We start from the raw sequence: 27,209 nt of genomic DNA, 5'->3' as shown, positions 1-27,209 counted from the left end.
GGGCTTTCACTTCGGCCCCTGGCGTCTGCACGCGGGGAGCGAGCGCGGCGGCGGCGGCGGGGAGGGGAAGTGGGTGTGCGTACGGAGGAGGGTGTCCGGGAGCAACTCTACCTGGCTTCCCTCCGCCCGCGCTTCCCCAGCCCAGGGCTGCAGCTTCCCCGTGTACTCTCTCTCACTCTTTTTTTTTTTAGAATAATCTTTCATTTTAGGGTCCGCGTGTGTGGGGGGGAGCAGGGCGCACGTCTTGCTCCCCCCCACCCTTTCCTCCCACCCCTGCCACCCCTTTCTTCTCTCCCGGCCACGCCACCGCGGCGGCGCTCGCTGCGGCCACTGGTGAGCCCGCGGCCCCAGCGCCCCCTCCCCTTCGCCTGCCCCTCCCCCGGGGGCCGCGTCTGGCGTCCGCGGAGCCCCCCGCCCCGCACCTCCCCCGCCCCGCACTGGCCATTGGCTTGTCCTGGTCTCTTTTTCATGTCCAGCCCCTGATGTGTGTCCATTGGTGTGAGCTTCCCCTTCCCTCCTCCCCTTCTCTCCTGCTCGCCCTGCCCATGTTTTGTGTGTCTCTGTCCATCCAGACTCCTGACGTTCAAGTTCGCAGGGACGTCACGTCCGCACTTGAACTTGCAGCTCAGGGGGGCTTTTGCCATTTTTTTCATCTCTCTCTCTCTCTCTCTCCCTCTATCTCTCTTCTCTCTCTCTCTCTCCTTTTTTTTTTTTTTTTTTTTTTTGCTTAAAAAAAAAAGCCATGACGGCTCTCCCACAATTCATCTTCCCTGCGCCATCTTTGTATTATTTCTAATTTATTTTGGATGTCAAAAGGCACTGATGAAGATATTTTCTCTGGAGTCTCCTTCTTTCTAACCCGGCTCTCCCGATGTGAACCGAGCCGTCGTCCGCCCGCCGCCGCCGCCGCCGCCGCCGCCGCCCGCCCGCCCCGCAGCCCACCATGTCTCGCCGCAAGCAAGGCAAACCCCAGCACTTAAGCAAACGGGAATTCTCGCGTAAGTAACCCAATAATAGTAATAATAATTATTAATAATCACGAGAGCGCGCAGGACTAGAAGCAAAAACGAGGGGGAGAGAGGGGTGTGTGCATACATTTTTAAATTTTTCACGAGAAAAACCTCCAAGAGTCGAGGTAAAAGAGATTAAAGGGAGAAAAAAAACCTCATCCCATCTCGAACCATTGCCATGTATGCACTTTTGTGACAGCACGCACCTTTTAATTTTATTTAATTTTACAAAAATTTGACTCCTCCTCTTTCCTCTTTTCCGCCGCTTTATTTCTCTTTCCGAAAAGGAATGCAATGATTTCCCCCCTAGTTTTGCAAAATAATGAACAATGCTAAGGATGCGAACTACTCAATGGCAAACCTGGGGGTGGGAGCTGGTGGGGAAAGGGAGGTTGCTTCCCACTCTCCGTAAGAAAATGGGGGGAGGGAGTGAATGAGTGCAAGTCTGAAAAACGATTCCCGGGGAGAAAAGAGGTGAGACTGGCCTTTGGACACCGGCGCGCTCACGGTCAAGTGTGCAGCGGGAGGAAAGTAGTCATCCCCACAATAGTGAGAAAGTGGGACTGTGGAAAGGGGCCCCCGGCGCTCCCGAGTCCGCCGAGTCGGGAGAGGGGTCGTGGCGGCGGGGAGAGCCGTGGGACCGGGAAGGACGGGAGACGCGGCCGGCACTGCCGCCTTTTGTTCCGGCCCGAGGTGGGTGTTTGTCCCGCTGCCTTTTGTGCCGGCTCCTCGCGCTTGCCCTCCCGCGCCGCCGCCGCCGCCGAAGGGCAGGAGCCAGGGCCCTGGGAGGAGGCGGCCGGGGGCACGCGGGAGAGGGAAGGAGGGAGCCCGGACTGCTGCCGCCTGGGTTGCCACTGCCCGCCCCTCCCGACCCAACCTCAGAGGCAGCAAGGAGAAGACTGGTACATAAATAAATACATACATAAAAATAAAATAAACAAAACAAGGCAAGAGAATGTACAATTTCTTGCCCCCAAACCGAGGCCAAACGCTCTGCCAACATTTCTCTGTGACGGTCTTCTCTTTGACTCCCCCACTACCCCCCCCGCAAAAATCTCACAATCTCTAATCTATAAAAAAATTTACAATCACCCCGTTCCCCAAAACCCCTTCAGTTGCAAACTTAGGGCGCCGGCGGCACGGAGAGGGAGAGAGGAACTCCCTCCTCTTACTATTTTTTGGAAGATTTTCAAAAAAAGTGGAAGTGGATTTTGATTGGGAAAAATCTCGTGTCTGAATGTTTACAAGCACCGCGTGTGCGGGAGCCTCCTGCCAACAAACAGACAGAGGACCGAGCGCGGCGCGGCAGCCCCGGAGCAGGCGGCGGTGGCGGCCTGGCCTCGCCCGGGCCTTGCCCGACCTCGGCGCGCCCCAGCCCAGCCCCGGATCGCCCACCCGCCGCCCGCCGCCCACCCGCCAGGCACGGCGGCAGGCCGCGCAGTGACTCCGCGCCAGCCTGGCCCGCGATCCCAGTCCGCCCTCAGCACAATGCCCAGACCTCTTCTCGACCTTCCAGACTGCGAAATCGGCTGCGTGAAACTCGGCTTTGCAAAGGATTTTTATTTTGCAAAGCAACTGTAAAAGCGCGTTCTGCGGTTCCCCTCCCCTCTGCCCTGGGTACTCTCTCAGATGTCTCTTGTCCACAGCTTCGGACAGCCGGGAGGTCACCACGTGCTTTCCCTGCCCCCCCCACCTCCCGCCCAATCTGACCACTAGTCCCCCTGCGCCCGAGCACGGCAAGGCCAGGTGGTGGGGGTGCCGGGGGAGGGCAGGGGAGAAGTGTGTTTGAGTATGCATTTTGAGGGTGCTGGATCCTGGGACCCCGAGCACTTCAATCTTTGGGTCTTGCCCTCTTCCCAGGGCCTGGCTGGGTCTGAGGTGCTTGTGAGTTTATATAAGAGGTGGTGGTGCTGGCTGTCTCCCGCTGGCTGACTGCGCCTGGAAAGGCGGGCGGTGGGCAGTTAGGAAAGTTTGGCAGCAAGGGAAAGAAAGGCGTGAGAGGGCCCACATCCCCCCCGCTACCCAATTTATGATTCTTAAATTTTGGATGCAGTTTTAAAGGACCAACTATACTTGGTTTTGTGTTTTCTAAAGGGGTGGTGGTGGTGGGTGCGCCCAGGGAATTGAATTTTTCACTGGGCCCTGGAACTTGTCACACACTTCGGAAGCTCCCCCGCCCCGGCACGTTGCGGGGCCCTCCCTCTTCCCACCCCCGCGCATCCCTCCCTCGCCTCTCTCCCCCGCCCCCCACTCCCCCGGCCGCGCCGGATGCTGATCAGACGCGGCGCGCGGCGGTGTGAAGTTACAGCCCGGCCAGGTATCGGCGGGAAGGAAGGGCAGTGTTCGCAGGACTCGGGAAAACCAGGCCCTTCTTCGGAAGGATGCAGTGGGGGCTCAAAGGACGGACTGGGGCGCGCAGTCCAGGCTGCTGCCTCGTACCCCTCTCCCTCTCGGGTCCATCTTGGGACACTCAAGGCTGGGAGGGTTAGTCCCCTCTCCTCCTGTCCCGGTGCTGGCAATGGGTTAAAGGGCCAGTTTAGAAGGGGGTGAGGGGGCCACTTCTTTCTCTCCTCATTATCTGGGTGCGCAGAGGGGGCAGGAGCCATCCGGTCCTCAGGACCACCCCCCCACCCCCCGCCTCTGCTATGTGGGCTGAATGAGCCATTCTGTCGCTAGGAGGCAGAACAAGATCAAGAAAGCTCAGCGAACTTGAACCTGTACCAGAGCCTCCCCCACCTCCTGCCAGGCGATTCTCGTCCGGGGAGGAACGAGCCTGAGGGTGGGGGTGGGGGGAAGGAACGGTTAGGCAGAATTCCCTTTCTCTCCCCCATCACCCCGTATGTCTTTGTTCTTCATTTTGACTTTTAAAATGCTTCTGGCCGGGGCGGCGGAGAAGCGACCGGGCGCGCGGCCGACACCCCCGTGCGCGAGCTGAGACCAGCGCGCGCCGGGCTGGGAGCGGGGTGCAGTTTTCGCTTTCTTTCGGGGCGGGCATTTTTGGTAGGGAGGAACGGGGAGTGCGCGCTCTAGGGCTTCGGGGCATGGCCGAAGTGGGGGATTTGGCAAGTTTGCACTTGGTCTCTGGGCTCACTTCTTCCACCCCCTCACCCCCACGCAAAGCACAGACCTCGGTGGCCTCGGCTGGCTTGCTCGGCGGCTCTGCAGCCCGACACCCCCCCTCCCCGCCTCCCGTGGCTCTCGCCTCGGAGCTCGGAATCACAACAATAGTAATAGTTATCATCATAATGATGCGGGCAAACAGCGTCATTAATAATGAATAACCGCAGCCGCCGCCGCGCGCACACCCAGTGCCCAGAATTGCGGGTGAAACGCATTTGCAGAGATACCCCGAAGTAAAATGTGTAAGCTTGTGGACACCGAATGAATTTCAGGACCCGCGCTTGGGGTGTGCGTGGAGATACTGAGACTGCATCAGGTTAACCAGCCGGGTTTTCCAAACCTCACTTCCCTTTTCACCAACTGGCGGGCCCAGGGAACCGTCACCCCGCGGCCGAGCTGGACGGGCATGGAGGCAGCAGTCAGGGCCCCTGGCTGCCCTCCGCCTCGGGCCCCCGGGCCCCAAGTCCCCGCGGCCGCTGCTGCACGTGTTCGTAGCAAGCGCGGCGGGAGCCTGCAGCCTGCACGCTGCTCGCTTTGTGCCTGAGTCCCGGCGCCCAACTTCACTTTCTGCAAGGTCCACCCCTGCCAGGCCCCCTGCCCCGGGCCCGTAGCCCCTGGCTTTGCTTTTGTTTCTTTGCTTTTCCTCTCTGAATTTCAGCCTCCGTTTGCTTCTTTACCCGGTTAAAACAATCAAGGGGAAGGACTTGGAAAGCAAACTTGAAGACACATCTCCCTTTTCCCCTCCCCCTTCGCTCCCCAGCAGCTCTCGTTTCCCTCGCTCCTTACCGACTTTTCTTATAAGGATTATTTTTTCCTTAAATTTATTCTTTCGCAACTACACAGAGAAGAAAGAGATCTCAGTCTGCCACTGAGACATTTAGACGTTGCAGGCTGTCTTGCTGTTTGAACGTAGAAGCATTTTATTTTCTATTTCTTCCTCCCCTCGTAGAGAGAATTCGCGGCTAATTATTATGATTATTTGCCCACTCCCTTCCACTTCAATCGAGGACTCCCTGCTTTGTAGCCGGAGTTTAGGCCGGAGCTTAGAAACGTTGGTATTGTTGGGGCGAAGGAGGATGGAGTTGAATTGAGGGAGGGGGTAAATGGCTGAGGTTAGGAAGGTTTTTAGGGAAAGGGAATTTGCATTAAAATGCAGAGAAATTATCAGATGCCCAGAAAGGAAATGTTGATTGCCACTGAGAAAAGATGTCAATGCAAATCAGTAGATTACACCATGAGAATTGTATTTTCATATTTTCTTTGTGTCCCACTTTGTCTGATTTTTAATAATATAGCAGCAATAATAAAAACACATTTTGATATTTCTCTGAACATGACTAGCCAAATGTTTTGCAAGGAATCCGATGTTAAATGTATTTCATACATTAGGATATAATTCTTGTTAATTAGCAATAATTTACGTTAAGAGCATAGAAAATGTTGAGGTTACAGGTTTTATATCTGTACATTTGATCATCTTGTTATTTTCAAGAACTTTGCCTCCTATAAAATTAATTAGGTGAAATGTGGAGGTGTAATCAGCAACCTCTGAATTACCACTTCATTTCCCGGTTTTGATTGTAAATCAGTTCAGTCACTACATTTAGAAGACTTTAACCAAGTCTGTTTTGAACCACATTACCTTTAACTATTTGATACCTAGGAGAATATTTCCCTTTGCACCTAAATAATATTCCCACTTTTAGAAATGTGTCAGGCCTTGGGAATTAAAAAAAATGAATCTTAACGGTGGAATTAAAAAAAAATTTTTTTTCAAAGGTTCCATGTGCTACTAACTTTGATAAAATAAAATATTTTCTTGAGTCTTCCTTCAGTCTGTAAACCTCAGAACTTGTAGCTAATGCTAAACAAAAAAAGCCATATTTATCGATGTGTACTTAAAATCCTTAATTCAGACAACAGGAATATTTGGAGAATGAGTTCCCTATTCCTCACTTGGCCAAAATGAAAGCAAATGTAAGAGAAAAATGACATAAAGGCACAATGCAGAAGCACTTCCGTTTGTCTTATTTTATTTGAAAAGTATGCATATGTTTTCTGTATTTATCTTTTGGCCAGTATGTTGGGAAAAGAAACATAAGTGCTTACTTTATTGTCTTTATTAGTAGGAATATAACCTTCATATTCCTGTGGTGACCTTATGTTAAATTAGGAGGAGTACCAGAGGCTAGAAATTATGAGATGTCCTACTTGAGCACAGGTGCAGCTAGGCAGGGCTCTCTCAATATTATTTCACCTAGCACATCTGGGAGTTACTCCAGATCTTCCCCCTCAATATTCAGCCTGGGTAGGGTTGAAATAAATTTAACCTGAGTTCACTGGATTTTTGCACTTTATCAAAATCTGTTCCAATATTCTACACTCAAATTAAAATCTATTTTTTGATTCTCTGTGGCTTTAAGTTCATTAAATGTGAAATTGGCAGCTTGCTAAAGAAGGTCAGACTGATTAACTGTTTAAGACTTGTACATTTTCTGCTTCAGTTTTATTAACTGGCAGCATCCTGGATGTGTTTTTTATTTTGTGATATTTTTGTGTTTTTTTGATAGAGCAAGCATAAGGTTTCACAAGCAGAGACTTACCAACTCTCTTTTCCCCTTCGGAAGGTTAAAAAATGATAGAAGCTGGTAAAGTAGATGCTGGAGTATTTTGGTGCAAAGTTAAAAAGAAAGCAAACAGGAAAGAAAGACATAGCTACCTTGTTATACCATCCGCTGGTTATGTGTGCAGAAATAGTCTCATAATGAAGCATTTTGGAGCTCATTCAGAAAATTAGTCAACTTTGAAAACATTAGGTGAAGTATTTCAAGTCTAAAGAAAGGACTTCTCAGCCTTGCTCTAAAATGTGGTGTTTGCTTGACCATTCTGATTTTTAGTCATGGATGGCACCAAGTGCAAACATGTTTAGAATATTTTAGGCATTCCTTTTCTCAGAATAAAAAAAAATGACTAATTGGCTTATTTTCTTAAGTACTCAAAAGTATCCCATTTAGCTAATGTGTCTGAGAAGTATTGCCAGTGAATTTGGTATTTCTTTGATTTTGTGGCACTGCTGAGAGTGAGAGCAGAAAGGTTTTTGGCAGTGTGAATTATGCTGCGACATGATTATTATTTAGATCCTTTTCCTAGGTACATGCAGTCATTTTTGTATTACGGCAGTGTAAATGTGGCACATTTTTCGTGTGACATAGTAGCTTTCTAATTTATGAAGCCATGTCTACATACTTAGGAGTATATACATTCACACACAAAGGGTGTGTGTGTTTATTCACCTCTTCTTTCATTCTTTAGCACAATGGACAACTTAGTGTATAGGAAAAAAGAAAAAAATTTGGTTTCTATCCATGTTTTTTTTTAACCAGTTTTTCTTGTAGTTGTTATTTAAGCTTTCTTTATGTTCCCTGTGTTAACTATTTAAGTAGCATTCTTTCTAAACTTACAAACCAGACACATTTGTTGCTGTGTGTGTGCATGTGTAAATGTGTGTGTGTGTTCTCTGGAGTTATGCAAGTAAGACTGTTTTCTTTACATACATGGTGATTTGCCTGTTGATAAATTTGCTCTCTTGTTGATAACCTTGACATCCTTTTACATTTTGTATGCTCACATTTTCTGGGTATTACATAGAGAAACCTAGAAACACTTTACATGGTGTGGTGGGATGGCATAGGTTTGAGATTTGCTTTCCCCCTTTTCTCTCCTCTCTGGCTCTCTAATAATTTTGCTTTTGTTTCTCCAATCACAGCCGAACCTCTTGAAGCCATTCTTACAGATGATGAACCAGACCACGGCCCGTTGGGAGCTCCAGAAGGGGATCATGACCTCCTCACCTGTGGGCAGTGCCAGATGAACTTCCCATTGGGGGACATTCTTATTTTTATCGAGCACAAACGGAAACAATGCAATGGCAGCCTCTGCTTAGAAAAAGCTGTGGATAAGCCACCTTCCCCTTCACCAATCGAGATGAAAAAAGCATCCAATCCCGTGGAGGTTGGCATCCAGGTCACGCCAGAGGATGACGATTGTTTATCAACGTCATCTAGAGGAATTTGCCCCAAACAGGAACACATAGCAGGTAAATGAGAAGCAAGGAGAAAAGCTGTTTGCATGTTTTCTTTTCATTTTCAGAGGTGCTGTAGCCAAGCAGTAAGGAGTGGTGAAGTGCTTTCTCTATTTCTCCATGTGACTGTCCATGACAGCCCTGTAATGTTAAAACAATAATTTCTATTGCTTACGTCCAGAACACGGAAAAATAAATATTTTCCACCTCACCAAATCAGATGTAGGCAGAATAGGTACACACACCAGACACTCTCTCTCTGGGTCCGTTGATTTTGGATTTCTTTTCTTCCCTGTCCCCACTTTCTCATTTTGAAGTATTGGGCTTTACTACATCTAGTCCAGCTTCCATTGTCCATTTCCAGCCTTGGTGACGTGTCAGAGGCAAAGTGGTCATATAGGCATTTACAGTTCAGCCAATGACTTGTTTGACTCAGAACATCTGGTTAGGCCTCCTTAGGGGTTCAGCTCGTTCTCAAGGCATCCCTGAAGTAGGGTGGGCTGGCAGAGTAGTTGGAGGAGGTGGAAAGAATTAACTGAGCTTCAGGGCTAGCCTTGGATCCATATTGGCTGTCAGCCCGGATGGGGCTGTAATTAAACACAGCCCCGTGGTGGGATGACACCGTGACCTTGACTTTAAGATGCCATTTTCGACTGGCCAGGCCAGAGTAGAGAGGGCAGTTGCTGAAGCGCACAGACATGCTTACTCGAAAAGTTTAAGGGCATGTTGGAAATTTCAAAAGGTTGGTTTGACAGGAACGGCTGCTCCCTGCAGCCTGCCTCCTCAGCTAAATGATAAATGCTTCTCTGTGCTCTCTCTTGTCTCTGATGTGGTTTTGACAGATGTATCTTGATTTTGTTTGTGGTTTACACAGCCACATGTCACCCTTACAAATGTCCAGTCCAGACTCCACTGTTTCTGCTATAACACAATGTAAAAATTTTCTTGGAAAAACACACACACGTATTCAACAGCCCTCCCTCCTTCGGTTAATTTTAGCAGGGAGATAGCTAGGTGTGTGGCTTTCTCGGCAGCTCAAGGGAAAAGGCATTAAAGGCTAGCAGTGGGACTTAAATTCCCTACTCTAAGTAATAAACAGAAACACTATATAGTGACCCTCAAAACATTTTTTGATTGAGTACGTTAGACAAAGTCAATGCAGATTCTGTGATGACTGACGTGCCATGCCTGTTAGTGGATCACTTTCTTCCATCAGCCCCCAACCCAGCTCCCGAAAGGCAAGAGGTTTGTTCAGTTTTAGGAAAGGTAGTGCATATCATCAATTGATTCACTGGAACTTATCTCTTGGACCTAGTTTGACCACAAAGTTGAACCATAATAGGTCAGTGGTCCAGAGGGGATTAAATGTCATATCATTTCTCCTCTCCCCCTCTAGAATTTGATCATTAAAACCAAATGTGGCATTTTCTTTCTTTTTAAAATGCTTTCTGTAATAGCACTCAGATACTTTTCCTTTAGTGAAAGGAGAAATCTGCTGCCAGGGAAGCTGCATTTGCAGAGTGTATTTCTTGAATCCACCACATTTACCTTATGTGACATGTAGGTTAAGATTTTATCTCCCCTTCCCCCCAGTAGGCTATGGGAATGACCATTTCCATGTGTTGTCTTGTGACTGGAAGGAAAATGAACAGAAGTGTAAGGCATGATTAATGAAGCAAGAGCAGGCGGAAGGGGATTTGTCGTCTTCGGAGATCCAAAGCCTTGCTAAATCACCAAATATGGAGTAACACTTGCGTGATGTAACATCGTATTTACATATCGAGCTGCTCGTTTAAAAGACAAAACACAGTGTCTGTCAAGCAAGAATTAAAACCACACTTCTTACTGAGGTCCCAAATAGGTTATTCAGTCTCAGATTAACCAGCTCAAAAATTCTGTGCCTTTGTATTTAGAGAAGAATCTAAAAGCTGGGGAGAAGACTTATGTATAGTTAAGGCTTTTACTGCTATAGTTGTGAATCTATGTAGGGAAATAAAAGATATTTGCTTGAACTCCCTGGTTGTCTGAAGGTTCTGTTATTGTTTTTTAAAAGAACGAGTACAATAGCAGAGCCTAGAGAAGCCAAAACCAAAAGCAAATTTAAAATATGTTTTATAGAGCTAATAACCAATCATTTAACTGGGATGAAAAGCTCTCTAAGATGTCTAAGATTATTCAATGGGTGCACAACAAGTGCTGTGACCTAGGTGAGGTAAACATTTCATGCATGAATAATTACAAAGTCTTGATTTCTTTCACTGTGTTTAATCACCTGTTTCCACCTTGGAATTGGCTGAACATAAATAGTGTGGTCACATCTCAAAGTGAGATGTCAGCAACTAGAATCACGACTTCTCATAATTCACAGTAATGAATTGAGAGTTTCCTATAGTGAAATTAACATTCTACCATTTCACAAAAATTCCGATGCTCTGGCCCTCAGGTGCCCCTGAAGCGAAGTTCTGGAAGACGGCTGTGTGTGTACCCCCAGCCCATTTCTCTAAAGCACGTCTCCACAATTCCAAGTCTGCTTTTCTTTTTATGATGAGGAAGGAAACAATAACAGTAATCATTCAGTAGATATTTGAATTGTGTCACAAAAAGAAAGGAGAAGCAATGCTTTGTATTAAGGAAAGAGATATATTGATGAATCTCTAGAAGAATATGTTTGGCAACCACATAAAAGGTAGTCATTTAAGCATGCTGGGTAGGAAAGGCTTTATTAAAGTGATGTAAGTTGGATTTGAGTTCACTGTGAGCCTGTACCATTTTATAGACAGGAAGCAAGAATAAAACAGTGACAGATCTTCTTCCTAAGATAAATAAAGCTTAGAATTCAGGCTTTCAGATAGGAGAATAAGGCAGAGTTCTTTAAATCTTGAGTAAAATGGTATGCATTTTAACTGTACTCAGGCCTTTCTAAGCTGAGTGGTTTTTTTTTTTTTTTGTTTTGAGACGGAATTTTGCTCTTGTTGCCCAGGCTGGAGTGCAGTGGTGCAATCTCGGCTCATGTAACCTCTGCCTTCCGGATTAAAGCGATTCTCCTGCCTCAGCCTCCCAAGTAGCTGGGATTACAGGCATGCCCCACCATACCCAACTAGTTTTTTGTATTTTTAGTAGAGACAGGGTTTCACCATGTTGGCCAAGCTGGTCTCGAACTCCTGACCCCAGGTGATCCACCTGCCTCGGCCTCCCAAAGTGCTGGGATTACAGGGGTGAGCCACTGCACCTGGCCCAAGCTGAATATTTTTTAGAGAGGATTCTTTTTACCTGGTGAATAGATGAGTATGTACTCCCCTACCTCATCCACATACACATATGAGCTGTACACATAGATGTTGATCAGGTCGCTTTTTTCATTTTATTTAAATATTAAAAATATTGTGTGATTGTGATCCATTGAGATCATTGAAATAGTATTAATTTAGCTGGGAATTAACAGTTTGTGTTGTGTGGGCCCAGTTCATCAATATGTGTGTCAAATATCCACCCTCAGATATCAGCAGCCTTTGACTTGCAGTCAGAGCTTTCAGTAGGGGTTTTGTTTTGTTTTGTTTTAGTCTCATATTTTATGATAGGGGAAATATTCATCGAAGATTACTGAATGTGAAACTGCTGTTCCATTATAGAAAAGACCCAAACATTATCCTATCATGTCAGATTTGAGGTTTTGGCTTATTGCACATAGGAATCTTTAAATTAGGTTTGGGCTGTCATAAAGTTAGCTTTTTGAGAGAAGAGAGAAAAAATATGACAAGTCTTATAAAATGTAGTAAAGTCTGCTGCTGTTGATATATAACATTTTTCTCTTTAGAATCATGAAAATAGACATTTATATCAGGGTATTTAAAATTATTTGCCTGGACAGTGTAGCTGGTATTTAGATAATGATATATCAGACAGATACTCTAAAGAAGGAGGATTTACCAATTCAAAACGGAAATATATTAGCATGCCACTTAAAAGTAAATCAAATATAATATACTTTTCAGAATTTAGAAAATCAACTCACCTTTTTTTGTGTCCATTCTGATTCTCTCCTAGCTCAGAGTGAACTGGAGGATGTACTTGTGTACCTTATGGTGTAATTATGAATGAGACTATAAATTATAGTATGCTATTATGACTACTTATTTTTCTTTTTTCTTTATTTATTCAATTCTGAATAAAAATGACTGACCTCTGAAGTGAATTTTTCAGCATGGCAGTTAAAACAAAAAAAAAACACCACTACCAAAACACAATATACTGGTGAACATTTTATTTACCTTCAGAATCCAGCGAGTAGAGAATATTGTTTCCTAATAAAGACCTAGGATATTCATAGGGAGTCTATGTGTGCGAGGCCACTCTCCAAAGATCCATGTTCATGAAACTGGGAGTCCTATATACAAGCTGTATTTGTAAATAAGACAGAGAAAGGTTGTGAACTGGCAGCTTGGATGTTTTGTCAAAGTACAATGTCAGAGAAACTCTTTCTAAGACAAATTGTAAATAGAACTGTCACAGTGATTGCATGATTGAGCCGCAGAAGTGTCCTACAATTGTTGGCATTGTCAGGACTTTTGAAAGCTTAATTAAACACAGTGGCCCGCATGGCTGCTAAATTTACTAAGGAAAGCCAAAAGGAAAAAACAAAAATCTAAAATGTACAAGATCCCAAAGATCCCAAACTTCTTTAGACATTACCCTTGTGGTGACACAGAAAAGATGCATTGTGCATTTTCCTAGTCATCTTTTATAAATAATAGTTTTGAGAATAGGTCCACGTGATATGAAGATCATCCTGTGTATGATGTGGAGATTGTGTTAGTTTTTCTGTCTCCTGCTGTTACAGACAGTTAATGTAAAAATGGCCTTTTATTGGAAACACAAATATGTATTCACTCCAAGAACAGGAGCAGAGGGGGACAAAGTTTCCCTCCCATTCTCTATGTTTATTCTGTAAAAGCTTAAAAAAAAAAAACACCAGTGCTGTAATTTCTTAAATCACCCCATTCCTTGTTGTGTTGCAAGTTGTGCCTTTACTATCAAGGATCTGAAATATGTTATGCACACCTTTCTCTTAGTGAATGTGGCATTTAATTGTGGAGCTGCATATGGGCTGGAAAATGCAACTGGGTGTAGAAACGTGCAGACAGGGTCAGGACAGGCAACCTTCAGCTCAGGCAAGAGGCGAGTTGGATGCATATTAATGGCACCTTTTAGAGTCCTGGAAAATCATTAATTTCACACTGCAGCCTCCATGTAGTTTGGCTAATGTGGGAGTTCTAAATTGGAGTACCTAACAAACATGCAAATCCTAGGGAAATGTTTTTTAGATTTTTGTGATTTCTCGATGAAAGTGTTTAATAAAGGAGAATAGGTGAATGGTGGCTTTGCATGCTGGCCAGTAAGAAAGGAAGAAAGTTTGACTTTCCTTTGGGGGGAAATATTAAATTTAACTGAAGTAGAAAGCACAGCTAGGGAGATGCACCGAGATTGCGTCACTGGATGTTAATTTAATCTACTTTGGTTGGTCCGTTCACACCCCTTTATTGCACAAAGAAATCATTTGACAAAATTTACCCCAAGCCCAAAGTCTGTTTTTACATACAGTAGTACCAGCTTTGTGCAATATAAAGCACTTAGCATCAAGCTGGACCCAGCCTGGCACCTTGCCACTTTTTTAGCATGAGATTTAATCACCAAGGATCTTTAGTACCTTTCTGCTTGTTCAGATTTCATTTGGGTCATGGCTATGTCAGCAGTGTTATTTCAAGGATTAAAAAAAAGGTTCTAACTTAGAGCCCACTTTTAACATTATTTCAAATCAAGCAGGTTTTGATGTTATGTGTCAATTTGGATGACATTAATAAAGTTCATAAAATATGTTCAGACTATATAATTGAATGGATAATGACTACTATTTTTATTTGTAATATAAATAGGAAATTGACCATTGTCTCCTTCCCTCTTTGGCTCTTTTCTCCCACCCAGGTAAATGAGCATCCTTAAACAGTTTCTCCCCTTTACGACCAGGGTATAGAGCACTGGCCAATATCAGTAAATTTACCTTTGTAATTTGCCACGTAGTTTTTACAACATGACCTAATTAATTTGAGCACAAACCATATTATTGCTACTGGAGTCATTTTCTGTCACAAACTTAATTTCCAGGAAATGTAACCTGACAAATAAGAATTCTTTAGCTCTCTACATGTGCTCCTAGAGACCAAAGGCAGATTTAAAATAATAATAATTTAAAAAGTGCCAGCATTATTAAAGCCAGTATGCTTGATGCCAAACTCAATTTGAAGCCAGTAAACATCAGGCTGTATTTCTAATCAGTTTTAGAATGTAACGTATTCCATATTGGGTTCACTGGAATTTGTCTCCCTGCTTTTTACTGGCCAGCTGCACTCCCTATGCATTTTTAAAACATTTCAGCAAAGGCTTTTGCTGTTCTTAGCAGGGTTAGTAACTTGGGGTCTATTTCTGAGCTCATTCGTCATTCTGCAATGGCATTGAGTTAGGTTGGCAAGGGAAGGATTTGAGGCATGGGGGGTGGTGAGGTCACTTCTGATCCCAGCAGGGAATAGGTGAGCTTCATTTGCCTTTACAATAGGCACACAGTTACTGCACCTTGGAGGAGCTCTCAGGTGCCGCTCAGATGGGCGCATGTAAATGCCCTGTCAGATGCGGAGCTGGAATATTAATGCTTCTTCCACCACCGCACCATAATAAAGCTGTACACAGCAAGCTTAATATGCAGCTAGTCTGGGGAATTGTATAAACTTAGATAGCCCAGTGTGAAAGACGGCAATGGGAAAATGCTGGATATGCCACAGTTTCCATTCTTGTTCTCCTTTGATCTGTAGCAAAATGAAAACATCATCCTTTTCTTCTCTTGAAGTTGTCTCCCCAACTCTGCCACCTCCCAATTCACCAACAGAATTTTTTTGCATGTGCTGGTATGGAGAAATGCAACATAATTAGTTTCATACGGTTAATTACAGGCGTTTGAATATTTAAAATTTTAAATAGCCACAGTTCCAGCTTTTCCTGTTAAAAGTATGTGATTTGAACAAAGGGAGTACAGTGTAAATATTTGTGGTGATTTGCAACACCCCTCTTTCCCCATTAAACACACACACACACACACACACACCACACACTTAGTTTAAATCTAGTGCTGATTTAAAGGACTTCTGTACCTTCATTTGTACTTTTTTTTAAAAACAACTTTCAACAGGAATTCCATTAAAATATTTCACCATTATATTTTGAGTCCATATTGCTTGAGGTTTTAAAGAAGATTTTTATAATGTGTTCGTTTAACAGAATCAACAGCTGTCAGAAGCAGTTGTGGTAGATCCACAAAACGTATAAAGAAAAATACATGTTTCCTGAAACAAAACACTTGAAAAAATAAGCTGCCAAGAACTGGCGAATTAGAAGTTTGCAGGCAGGGAACTGGAGTGTCATCTCTTAGTTCACCCTGGAGACTGATGTGAGTGGATCTGATGCAATGCTGCTGGAAGATTTACCTGCACAGGTTGCTTCTTTAAGGCAACGCACAGTGTACGATTGACGTGTGCACCAGAGCTAGGCTGGGCCTCAGCTCGCTCCCTCTTCTGCCCTATTTTTTCCCTTTTTGATCTCTTTAGATAGATAAAATACCAAGTTCTCAGAGTGCTAAACAACAAATTATATCTACCTAAAGGTGAGATGATCAGGTTTAAACTTCCTGTAAAAGAGGCGAGAAGGTGACTTGCACACCCTTTTCCAGATAGGGCTGGCAGCATGTTATTCAGAACTGAATCGGTCTCCGCCAGGGAATTCCCAGTGGGAACCTGGAGCAGGTATGTTGATGAAGGGGATACCTGGGGACCTTTGGTCACTCACAATGAGTTTTTGTTTGTGTTCTCACTGTTGTTAGCGTTGCTGATGAACAATTACACCTACAATTTGATTTTAGTTTTAGATAGAGGCAAATCCACTGATTAAAAACTCCCATTAAAATAAAGAATGGAATTATTGTGAAACCTGCAAGGGTGCCTTCAAAAAAACACCAGTGCTGTTGTGTACCTACCTCCCCTTTCTATTTTCTTTTTGAACTTTCTAAAAAACACAAGGAATCTTTTTGCTAAGCATCAGGGCATTTAAATTTATATTCATCAGTTGTTCATTTTCTTAATATGAAATGATGCATAAAAAAGCTGCGAGGAAAATCACATCTGTTAATTTTTAGGGAATTAAGGTATAGCTTGGATTCTTACGTTGGAGCACAAAGCACTGTAAGCCAAGTCTGATCCTGTATGTTTTGAATATAGAGATTTAATATTTAGTCACCCCCCGCCCACTCCCCAAACAAAAACAAACCTCAAAAAACTAAGAAAACCAAACCTCAAGTATTGTCCTTCACCAACTCAAGGTATACCATGATTTTATGATTTATTTACATGTAGGGGAACCCCTCAGTGAACCGTTTACTCCCCATTTTAACCCCCTGCCCTGGACCCATTCAGTTCCCAGTTAAAACAATGCCTTAACCAACGTTAAACCTTAAATCTTGTGAGTTTCTCTCTCCTACTCCATCGCACCCTAAGATTTATTAAAAAAATTATTCCTTTACATTTAAAAGTGAACATTGGCTACTGAAGAATGATTTAAAGGCTGAAAAAAATTTTAATAATAAATCGTAACCTTCTCATGTTATGTTTTTGTTATGTTAAGGGGAAAAAATCAATAAGGAAAAATTTAATTCTGATAAAGATACTCTTGGATCTTTGAAAACAACTGCTGTCCTTTTAACTAAAACATTTGAGCAGCTTCAAAGACTATGTATTTCTTCTGATCTTGGAGCTGTGTGACTGGTAGCGAGAAAGAAAAAAAATTCTTATTCTACATACAAGTGGATTGCTTAACAAGTCAGCACAGACACGTACTTGTTTGTACAATAGAGATAAAAATTCCTGTATAAAAATAATTCAGCTGCTGACAGCAGGCATTGTTGTTGGACCTGTCTTTTGTGCTTGTCCCAGCTCTGGGCCCCCCTCCCCTCCTATCTGCTTGGGGCAGCCTGCTGCCTGCACACTCCTGACCAGAAGTTAATTGCTATATATTAAGTATATAGGTATTGTATTTAAAGAGGGATATCTCAAGCCTTCCTATATGCATTCCACTTTACTTTCTGATGTGACTGCGGTGTTGCCAGCAGGGGGGTGGCAGGCAAACGCTCTAATAGGGAAAATCACTTGAAGGCAGTTAGGGGAAATTTGGCCTTCAAGTCCCATTTGCTCTGCAGTGTAGCATTGGTTTCTAAACTTTTGTTTTTAATCTAATTCTGATTTACCCTGTCACATCCCATATCAACCCTCATTGAACTCTACTCATGTAGAGTAACATTAGTGTCAAACGGAATTGGTCAGGACTGTGGACCTGTGGCTCATACAGATGGTTGTGGATGTGGGTTCCAGGCAGCTCTGCATCCTATCTTTTCTAATAGATGTTAAAATGTGGTACATTTCTGAGCAGGGCCCATGGATAAGAGAGTTAAGAAATCGTGGGTAGTACCTGAGGTTTCTCCCTTCTCTTTCCCATTTTCTTGATAATATCCACATTTCTGGTAAGATCAACTCTAGGAGAAAGTCTGAGGCCGGGGGATAGAGGGGGAGAAGGTGCGGAGAGTGTTGGAATATTCTTCGATAGCAGTTCAAACGAAATCCCCACAGCAGAGAGCTTTTGGGTCTAGCAGTGGAGCGGTAAGCTCGGACACGTGGCCTTTCGAAGCTGTTATTCTCAGTCTGACTTGCACACCAGCTGAGATAGGACTTTACATATACTTTCTTGCTTTCACCTGGGTTGGGGAGGTTGGGGTTGGGAGGAAGAAGAGGGGTTCATTGGGAATTCTGTCACTAGAATTTTTGAAATGTCAGGAGGTTAGCAAGGTGTGAGTTAGCATTCAAGGAAAGGATTCTTCTCCAGACTGGTAATTGGAAAGCCTGAAAATCCAGGTTCCCACGATACTCTGTAATAACTGGGGTGGGGTGGTGGTGGTGGGTGGACACCACAACTTTCTGAACGTCAGCTGATGTCTGCATGACCCGTTTACCATGGATTAAATGCTCACCGTGGATTAAATGCGGCCAGTGCTGGATGGGGGAAATCAGAAAGGCATATCTCAAGCCACAGGATTTGCACTCCTCAGAAGTAAACCAGACCTTGCTCCTCTCCCTCCTGTGCCTCTCCTTTCTTGCTGGTTTCCCTTTGGAAGCAGAAACTTCTAAAATTAATGCCACTCCAAGCCGATGAAAAAGCTGTTTTTATACCACAGTGGATGTTTACACAGGAGAGACAACTTGAGGGGGAAAAGGCTTTTTGGGAGGGTGGAGGGACTTGAGTTAATCTGTTCTGTTGGAGGACTGTGCAGTATTGCCTATGAGCGACTCTGGGCTGTTTTTGATAAATTACCATGTTTAGAGATAGGTTTGGCTCTTAAGGGCTTAGTTTTATGAACAAAGTCCGTGACGATGTTTGCAGCCTCTGTTTGTCTCTTAGCCCCTTTGGCTTGACTAGAAGCTCTATGTTTAGTTTAAGCTCAGTCTGGAAGATATAACAATTTTGCATTAAAAAAATGAGGAAATCATAGGAAGAAAAACCCTTTGCTTTTTGGATGAATCTTACTGATAATTTGCTAAAGCTCATTTGAATTTTAAGCACTTCTTTAATCTTCAAAGGCTAAATTGCTTTATGAATATGCATGGTGTGGGCAGACTTCAGTTCATTACCTAGTTGTAAATTCTAATGACCATTAGGTCCTTCCAGTAATTGCGAATTGTTTTGCATTTTTGATTGGCCTATTAACATGTACATTCGGTGCACATCAGGCTGGCCTGTCAGCCTGCTGAAGGAGAAAAAAAAGGTGAAAATTGTTTATAGCACCAAGATTCTTAGATTTTCAATCTTGCAAAATTGATGATGTAAAAAAATTAAAGCCGTGTTTTTTCTTCTCAAGATTGAAAGTTCACCAAGAGATTTGACATATTTAATTTACATGATGACTTTGCACTCCTTCATTAATGCAATTTGCATATGAAGCTGTTGTTAATCACTTTTGATCATGTTTTGTGTATTAGCTGCCTCAGTGGCTCTCCTCCTCAGATGCCCCAGTAGAAAGGAGCAAAATGATGCATCCTCTTGCCAAGTTTCCTTTAGTGAATTGAGGAATTAGAAGTCTAACCTTGAGTAATTACATATATTTTATCCGTTTTCTTTTAACGTTAAGTACAGTTTGTGAACGTGTTGGCTAGAGATCGTTCTCATTTGGGGAGAAGACTGTAAAATTTAAGTATATGATTGAGGCACTTCCAGATACGTAGAGAAATATGTATTGCCTGTCTCCGTTCCCCACGAATGTTGTAGGGCAGTTTTATTGTTAGCAGTTTGATGGCAGGAAGCCTTGGCTATTCTAGTGTATTAAGACATCAGGTTCCTCCTTTGGAAGAGGGAAGGCTACAGAACTACAAACCTTTCTGACAATGCTTTGGGTTTCTTCTTTAGATAGATGGCTGGCACGTAAAGGACTTGGGCCTGGGTTTGGCTGACTCTTTGATCTTTTAGATCAAGTAAGTTTTCCCGTTCAGCTGCTGCTCTGAGCTCCAATGTGTCCTCTCTTCATCACCAAAGTATATCCTGGTCCCAGTGCTCCCTGGGCTCCCTGTGTCTCCTTCCAGATACACAAGCGCCCTTGGTACAGGCAAAAACAAGGTGCTAACGGTTTCTGATTTTTAAGAGCCTGTGATTTTGGTGTTTGCGTTTGCTGTTGAATAGCCTGTGCTGTATTATTGATGTTCATCTTTGGTTTATGAGTTTATCACTGGTTAACAAGCAGAATCAGAACACTGAAACTGATATTCTGATTAAAAGGAATGTTTAATGAAAGAAAATAAATTGTGATGGAAAATGAACAGTGTGTAAGAAACATAACTATAATTTTAACCTCTGAGGGACCTAGCACTGCCCTACTGTGACTTCCATCCATACCATGCTAAAAGCATGCTTCAGTTTAAAGTTGTTAATATTCAGCTGGGAAACAGTATCCAGAACACAAATAAATTATTAAGTGCATGAACTTTTTAGGCAGTAAGATGAACTGATGGGGTCCATCTGTGAGATCCAGGGGCTTTTTATTTGTGTGTGTCGAGCGATTCTGCCCTCTCCGACTTCACAGCCTTTGGTCTCCGGCCAACTGCATGCATAATTGATTCCACACGCACTATCATTTTCTTGATGTAATTGCTTTACTAAGATATGATGAAATCTAATGGATAATTTGCTATTTGAAAATGGGCAAAAAAAAAGAAAATTTCATACTTTATATGGGGCTGAGTGGGCAGTGGAGAAAGGGGTATTCAGCTGACCTGGTATTTAAGAAAACAAAACAAGCAAGACTAACTTATGCATGCTGCTTCAGTCGTGTTGGCTGTGGATAGGAAGGTCTTTGTGACATATGGAAGCCAGTGTATAAATCTCTCTCCTTCTATCTTGCATCACCCCCTTCATTCCTTCTCTCTTTCTCTCCTCTCTCTCTCCACCAAACTTTACAAGAAAGGGATCCTAACAAGGTAAAAAGTAAACAATTTAGTCATCACAAGCCTTATTATTCAGTCTATCCAGGAGTTTTGCCATGTCGGTTTATTTAACTTCCAGGAATGTAAACACTGACACAGCCCTAGAAGCAGCAAGAAAGATTACAGTATTAGAGTTAAAAACGTGAGCATGGAGTAGCTGTGCTTTATACTCTGCTATAATAACACTTTACATTGAAACATAATGGTAAGTCAAAAGCGACTGGAAACTTCTGCTTATATGGAGTACAAATTTCATTCTAATAGATTGGCATAATCTACTGTACCCAGGGTAGATTGTTATATAATGGAGAAACTGTATAAATGTCAAGTACACAAATAATTCTACAGGAAGTAAATGAAAAGTATTAGAATTTCTTAAGTCACCATTAAATTTTGTTGGTGGGACAATCTCATTAGCTCCTTCAAAATCATGTGGCTTTGCATAAGTCTTTCGAAAATGTATTTTCAGGGAATTTGCAGACGGTGGAACATTGTTTTAATCCAAACCAGTTCATGCTTTAAATGTACCTTTAAAAACATTGTACTGTTTTTCAAAGTACTTAAAGGGAGTGGAGGGGTAGAAAGCATATAAAGTGAATCCATCTCACTGTGGCAAACTGTTTTTCAAGTAAAGTCATAATAATGAACAACACATGATCTGAAATTTGATCAGCAAACATATACTTATGCCAAGGAATTTTCTTTCTTTCTTTCTTTCTTTCTTTTTTTTTCTTTTTCGCCATTCACATACCAAGGTCCTGTAAATCAGTAAACCAGGCAGAGTAACTATTGTAAGGGGGAGACGAACTCATAATACACAGAATGGCCCAGAAGCTGTCTCTCTGAAGAAACATTAACACCACCACCACCAAAAAAAACAAAAACAAAAACAAAAAAACCGTTTTACAAAACTGGAAATGACAGAATAGTTTTAAAAGGGGGGAGGGAACCACCTTCTGATGCTCAAAACTTCAAACTATTAATAGACCACCAGTGAGAGAGACTGTCTTTGTGCCTTGAAATGCAAAATGAGGGAAATAATTAGCAGAGGAACAAAATTCTCAAAATTTGAAGAACTTCTGTGATTACTGGGGGTACAGTGAAAAGAAAATGCAAATTTCTTCCTGATCTTAATTAGATTCGATTGTGCAGTGGGTGTGTTGGATTTGGGGGGAGGGGCGGGGGCAGGGAGTGCTGGGGTGAGGCGTGAGGCTGAGTGTGGTGGAGACAGGTTAGCAGGGGCCCAGCGGTGGGGCAGGAACAAAGGCAGCTTCCAACGCTGGTGCAGGATTCGGTGCCTTAACTCAGATGCTCATGGTGCCCTAGTCCTGAGTCCTTCATTTAGCTGGGCTCATTTCCCACTGGGTCTGGGGGATTTCATTTGTCCTTTGACGGGCAGGGTGGACACTGACAGAGCAGCTGCGGGGCGGTGGGGGGTGGTGTGGGGGGAGGGTGGGAGCTTAGGCAGAGGGAAGCAGCCTGTGGGTAACTTTTCCTACCACATGGGAAGGCTGAGTAAGACCTTATGGACCCTGCCTTGGGCACTGGGGTCAACATCTCCTGGTGGTGTCTGCACAGGGCCCCCCATTGCCAGGGCACTGCCAAAACACGCTTTTGAGTTTAATGGTAGTGGTTGGTCTGAGTCCTGCCAAAGTGTATGGAGCAAGTTTGTTGGCTGGACTTTCCCCTTGCATGAAATAATAAAAGCCCTGGCCAAGGCTTATGAATCTATTTTCGTTTCATTAATATTATTTATTATGTATTTTATTAATATTTTTAGGAGGGACTGTGCTCTCATTTGACCATTTGTAGTTATAATTAATACATTCCGTACTGGTTGTAAAAAGTGTGCTTGCATTTAATTGCAAGTCAGGGTAAATTAATGGATATGATTTAAAACAAAACTCACTTAAAATATTATTGCAGGGAGCAACGGAGGGGGCAATCCTGGTATTTAATTTATTTTCTGGGTTAGTGTCCGTGGTGAGAGGGTCTAAAAGATTGTGTAGGTCCAACAGGATTTGTGACTGTGTGTGCAGGACTGTGGGGGCAACACAGGGGGAGGAGGAAAACCTGGGCTGGAGGAGGGGTAACCAGGAGCTCTTTTTTTTTTTCCTCTAATTTCTGAGGTTGCCAGGAGGGGCTTAAGCAAAGTGGTCAAGTCCATCTGCTCCGGAGAAGGTGGTAAAGAAAAGAGGTTAGTGGCAAGAAGGAAGGAGCACAAAGGGAAAATTGTACATTGGGAGTGTTACTCTCCCTGGCCGTGGTGTAGCCAGACTGGTTTAGCAGACAGAATGATAGATTGTTTTGTCAGGGGTCCCAGGGTGCGCCCTGAACTTGAAGCACTTTGTTTATCTTGAATAGAAAGGGAAAAGCGCAGACATAATCGATGTCTAGTTTTTAGGAGCTCGAAAGAGGTAGGAGAACAGAGAAGACTCGGGAGGGGTAGAGGGAGGTGGGGGAGGTGCAGGCCCTGGTTGTGGTTGTCCATTAACAGATGAACTTGGCCGAGGGCCAGGCTTTAGATGAGAGCGTGTCAGGGCCCCAGTGCAGCCAAGCCTTTTCAGTGTTTTTTTTTTTTTTTCTTTCTTCTTTCTTTCTTTCTTTTTTAAATACCTGCTGACTGTACATCAAATGCTCCCTGGTCTTTTGGCTAAAGGCAAAAAAATAAAAAATAAAAAAATGAAGAGACGCACAGCTCAGTTTTTCCCCCCTCTGAACCAGTTGAGGCCAGTCTTTTGGCTACACACACCGTTTCTATCATCTTTCCTGGCTTGCCATTGGGAAAAAAAGAGTTGTGATAACGCCAGTAACCTGAGGGCCAGATGGGAAGGGCTTAGTTGTGTTCAGGCGACCAGGTGTGGGAGCTCATGGTGCAGTGGGGTGGGGCGTGGCTGGCGTGCCTGCGTGTGCAGGTAGGTAATCAGCGGAAACTCACTTTTTTTTTAAATGGCTGAAGTTTAACTTGTTGGAAGGGGCCTGTGAATTAAGCTGTTGGTGGCTGAGAACGATCCTATGCAAGAAAGGCTCAGGAAAAGCCAGGGGTGGGGAAAAGGTGCTCTCGTTAGAGGCGCAGCGTTTCCTGGGTAGGACCCATGGCAAACCCATGTGTTTGGGCTTGTTTTGTTCTCTATTTTCTTATCTTCTTGGCCTCTTCCTGTGTTTTTTAGTTTATTGTGACATTACGCATTCATATATGAGTGTTGGCAAGCAAGAGTTATCATCCCAATAACTTCCTGACATTTTTAGCTCTTTTAATGTGCAGTCTTTGCCCTCCTGCCATAAGTGGCAAAGTAATTGAATTTTCCTGTTACTGACTGGCAGGAGGCATGTTCTAGTTCCCACCAGAGTTGCTGCCGGGGCTAAAGTTGGGTTCATAGAATTCCACCTACGGAACACCAGGGCTTCCTAGTGGTTTGGGGACCTATCTGAAATGAGATTCACACAATAAAAAATATTTTTCCCATCATAGACTTCAAAAGGCACCATTGTGCACATCTGTATAAAATGTGATAAAATCACATTTACTTCTCCAGGCTGAGGCCTCATAAGGGAGGCGGGATTTCCTTCTCCTTTTCTCGTAGCAAATAAAAACTGGGAAATTTTGGGGGTCTCTGGGTTTATCCCATAGACACCACCCCAAACTCAGCCAAGCCCCTAGGGGCAGTCTGCTGTTCCCCCTATGCGTCTTTGTAACCTGAGCTGGTAAGAAAGGGAAGAGGGACTGACAGAGGGGAAATATGCCCCTAAAATATGATTTATCTCCTTTCTCTTCCTTTTCCCTTTGATTACATGAAACAAAATGGTTTAGGCTGAGGGTAAAGAATTAATACCATTTCTAGTTGTGTGACCTTGGGCAGATTTCTTTCCCTCAGCCTCTGTTTCCTCAATCTGTAAAGTGCGGGGAATCACGGGGCTCGCCTCATAGGGTGTTTGAGCATCCTGTGAGAACACGTGGGGGTGCTGGGCTCAGTGCTGAGCACATGGTAAAACATGTCTCAAAAGCTGGTTACTATTATGGTTATGACTCTATGACTTGGAACTGGGTGCTCCTGGGGTCTCAATGTAGTTCCCCTATATGGGGTGAGCGGGTTGGGATGAGAGAAGAGCAGGGCAAGTGGGGCTCTGTAAAGCTCAGGGTCTCATTATGTTTCTGATGGGAGCTCCCTGAGTGGGTTGGAGTCCCCTCTCCCCACAGATGTGTGCTGCCTCATGGGAGGCTTGTGCCTGGGTGTGTGACACAGTTACTCTAGGTTCAGATTTCTACGTCACTGCTAACTGGTTGGGAGAGTCTGGGGAAATCATTTCACCTCTCTGTGAAATGGAGACAACTCAAGTTCCCTTACCTTACAGGGTCCGTGTGAGAAGTAAATGAGGGAAAGCGCAGACATTACGTGCTCCAGGGGCTGCACCTCCAGAATGGCGGTTGTCATTACCATGTGCCTGACACATTGATATTCCATCCCACAGCAGCCCCGGAAAGGAAATACTCCCATTAGCCTCATTTGGTAGAGGAGGAAATTGGGGTTCATCCAGGGTTAAATGACTTCCCTGAGGGTCCGCAGTTGTTCCACCCTTTGGCCTGCGGCCACCGCCTTCTGCTACCTCCTCAGTACGTGTGCAGCTTTCTTCAGCGGCGCCAGACACCAACTGGGCAGGAAGCTCTGGTGCTGGACAGTTGTCCCTCCCATGGGTTCCGTGGTCAAGTTTTTCAATCTTCTGGGAAAGAGAAGAATGTTTGCCTCCAGTTCTGGGCATATTGAAGGAGTGCGGAGCTGTTGGGAAAAGTTGCAATGTAAAGAATCCTGCTTTGCAAGTAGTCATTTCTCCATCTGCCCAGCGTGAGCCTGAAATCGAGTGAGGGTCCTCAGCAAAAGGGGGTGGAAGTTTTACTGTTTGTGTGTGGCTTGGTTAGGAGACTGCTGTGGGCCGAACAAGAAACCAAGCTAGGACTTTTAAGGATTGGTGAGGCTGGGCCTTCAGCAGTTCTGTGTGTTGTCTCTGTGGCATTCACGTCTTATATCGTACCTTCAAAGGGTGGGGAGGATCAGAATGATACTGGGAGGGAGAGACTGAGTGTGAGTGAATGTGTGTGGCAGGGGTGCTTCTGGGGGCGGTGGGTACTGGGGGGTCATAATCTGCTTCGAGGACGTTTTCATTTCCGGCTGAATGAGCGCTGTGGTAAGGCAAATCTGGAAGGCATGCTGGAAACTTGGGGGAAGTTTTGAATGGAAACTGCAGTCAACAACTCCGTATGATCCGCATGTGGCTTCCCTGGAGGCAAGTTTTCAGCAGCGTGGTGGCCTCTCCCAGTCACTCCACAGGCTGCTCTGACACTATTAATATTTGCTGAAGCAAGACCTGAGGTTCGTTGCAGATGGATTACACAGTGTATTCTAAAACTAAATGTCACTGTATTCCTGTATTCTCCATCATTTTAAATTGGCTGGGCCACCATAGACCTCCGTTTATACAATTTCAGAATCATGTGGTAGTTGGGAAGCGCCTGCTGCGTGTGGAGGCCCCATGGAGGAGTGGAAGAGTTGGCCTCGGCACTGGCGAGTGTTGGATGGGAGCTCTGCTCACCTGGTAAGTCCTTCTGCTCAAACCGAGGCTGTTCAGATACATCACAAAGAAGCTGTCACTCATATCAAGATTGTCTTCTGAGTTTGAGGTGGGATGGAGGTGGGTGCTGAGAATCCATGTGGGTCAAGAGCTCCAAAGCTTGACTTTTACTTTGCACTCTGTTCAGGGGCATGGACACCCTGGATGGGGTTCATGCAAGTGCCTCCCTCAGCCCTTCTCTTGGCCCTCTTCATTGTCTCTACATACCCCTGAGTCAAGAGTGTAGTGGTTCTCCCTTGCCACCCTGGAAGAGAAGCTCTTAGTTTTATTTGCTGATTCTTCTAGACTGAAGTGATAAAGCTGACATGATAAAAGGTATAGCATGGCTTTAGAACTCTCCCTATTTCCCTTGCTTGCACCCCCTAGTTTTCCTTCCTTTCCCTTGAAAATCAGTGAAAATCAGGCCACATCTCTGATGATGGCCTTTTGTTTCTTTTTCTGTTTCTGCCTTCGTTAGGTAAGCCCAAATTTAATGTCCCAAGAGGCAGGCTGGTGACCCTTCAGGCCAAGTGCCTGGATGTGGCAAAGCTACAATAAATATTGAATGGTGAGAGCAATGGAAATTTAACAAAGCCATAACCGAGGAGACCTCAGAGGGGCAGCGGACTGGTTAAGAGGCTGTTGGATGAGCTGGGTAGTATTTCTACTTCAACCTGATTGAAATGTCGACTAAAAATCAATGCTGTTGACTAGTGATAATTTACAGCGTTCTTGGTGCTAAGTAGTTCCCTGCTTAAGAATGCGTTGGCTGGGCAGAGA

The 27,209-nt window shown here is 44.3% G+C and overlaps 1 protein-coding gene across 21 annotated transcripts in view; it reads left to right on the top strand.

Moving 5' to 3' along the window:
• The first annotated feature begins 485 nt into the window (after positions 1-485).
• Positions 486-27,209, top strand: part of BCL11A (BCL11 transcription factor A) — a 100,155-nt gene continuing 73,431 nt past the window's right edge. For 9 of the 21 annotated variants that reach the window (XM_064364145.1, XM_064364141.1, XM_064364138.1 and 6 more), the window contains exons 1-2: positions 3,288-3,327; positions 7,897-8,226. In XM_064364145.1, the coding sequence (XP_064220215.1) occupies positions 7,998-8,226 (229 nt within the window). In that variant the 5' untranslated portion in view covers positions 3,288-3,327; positions 7,897-7,997. Of the gene's footprint in view, positions 999-1,442; positions 1,485-3,287; positions 3,328-7,896; positions 8,227-26,348; positions 26,415-27,209 lie in introns of those variants that run through there. The other 12 variants (XM_064364139.1, XM_012477239.3, XM_064364134.1 and 9 more) reach the window with 5 other exon arrangements.

Source organism: Aotus nancymaae, unplaced genomic scaffold (assembly GCF_030222135.1).
Source record: "Aotus nancymaae isolate 86718 unplaced genomic scaffold, 86718_ANA_hifiasm-v0.15.2.pri h1tg000057l, whole genome shotgun sequence".
Lineage (NCBI taxonomy): Eukaryota > Metazoa > Chordata > Mammalia > Primates > Aotidae > Aotus > Aotus nancymaae.
The sequence above is the reverse complement of the archived record's forward strand: the minus strand, read 5'-3'. Positions and strand labels throughout refer to the sequence as shown.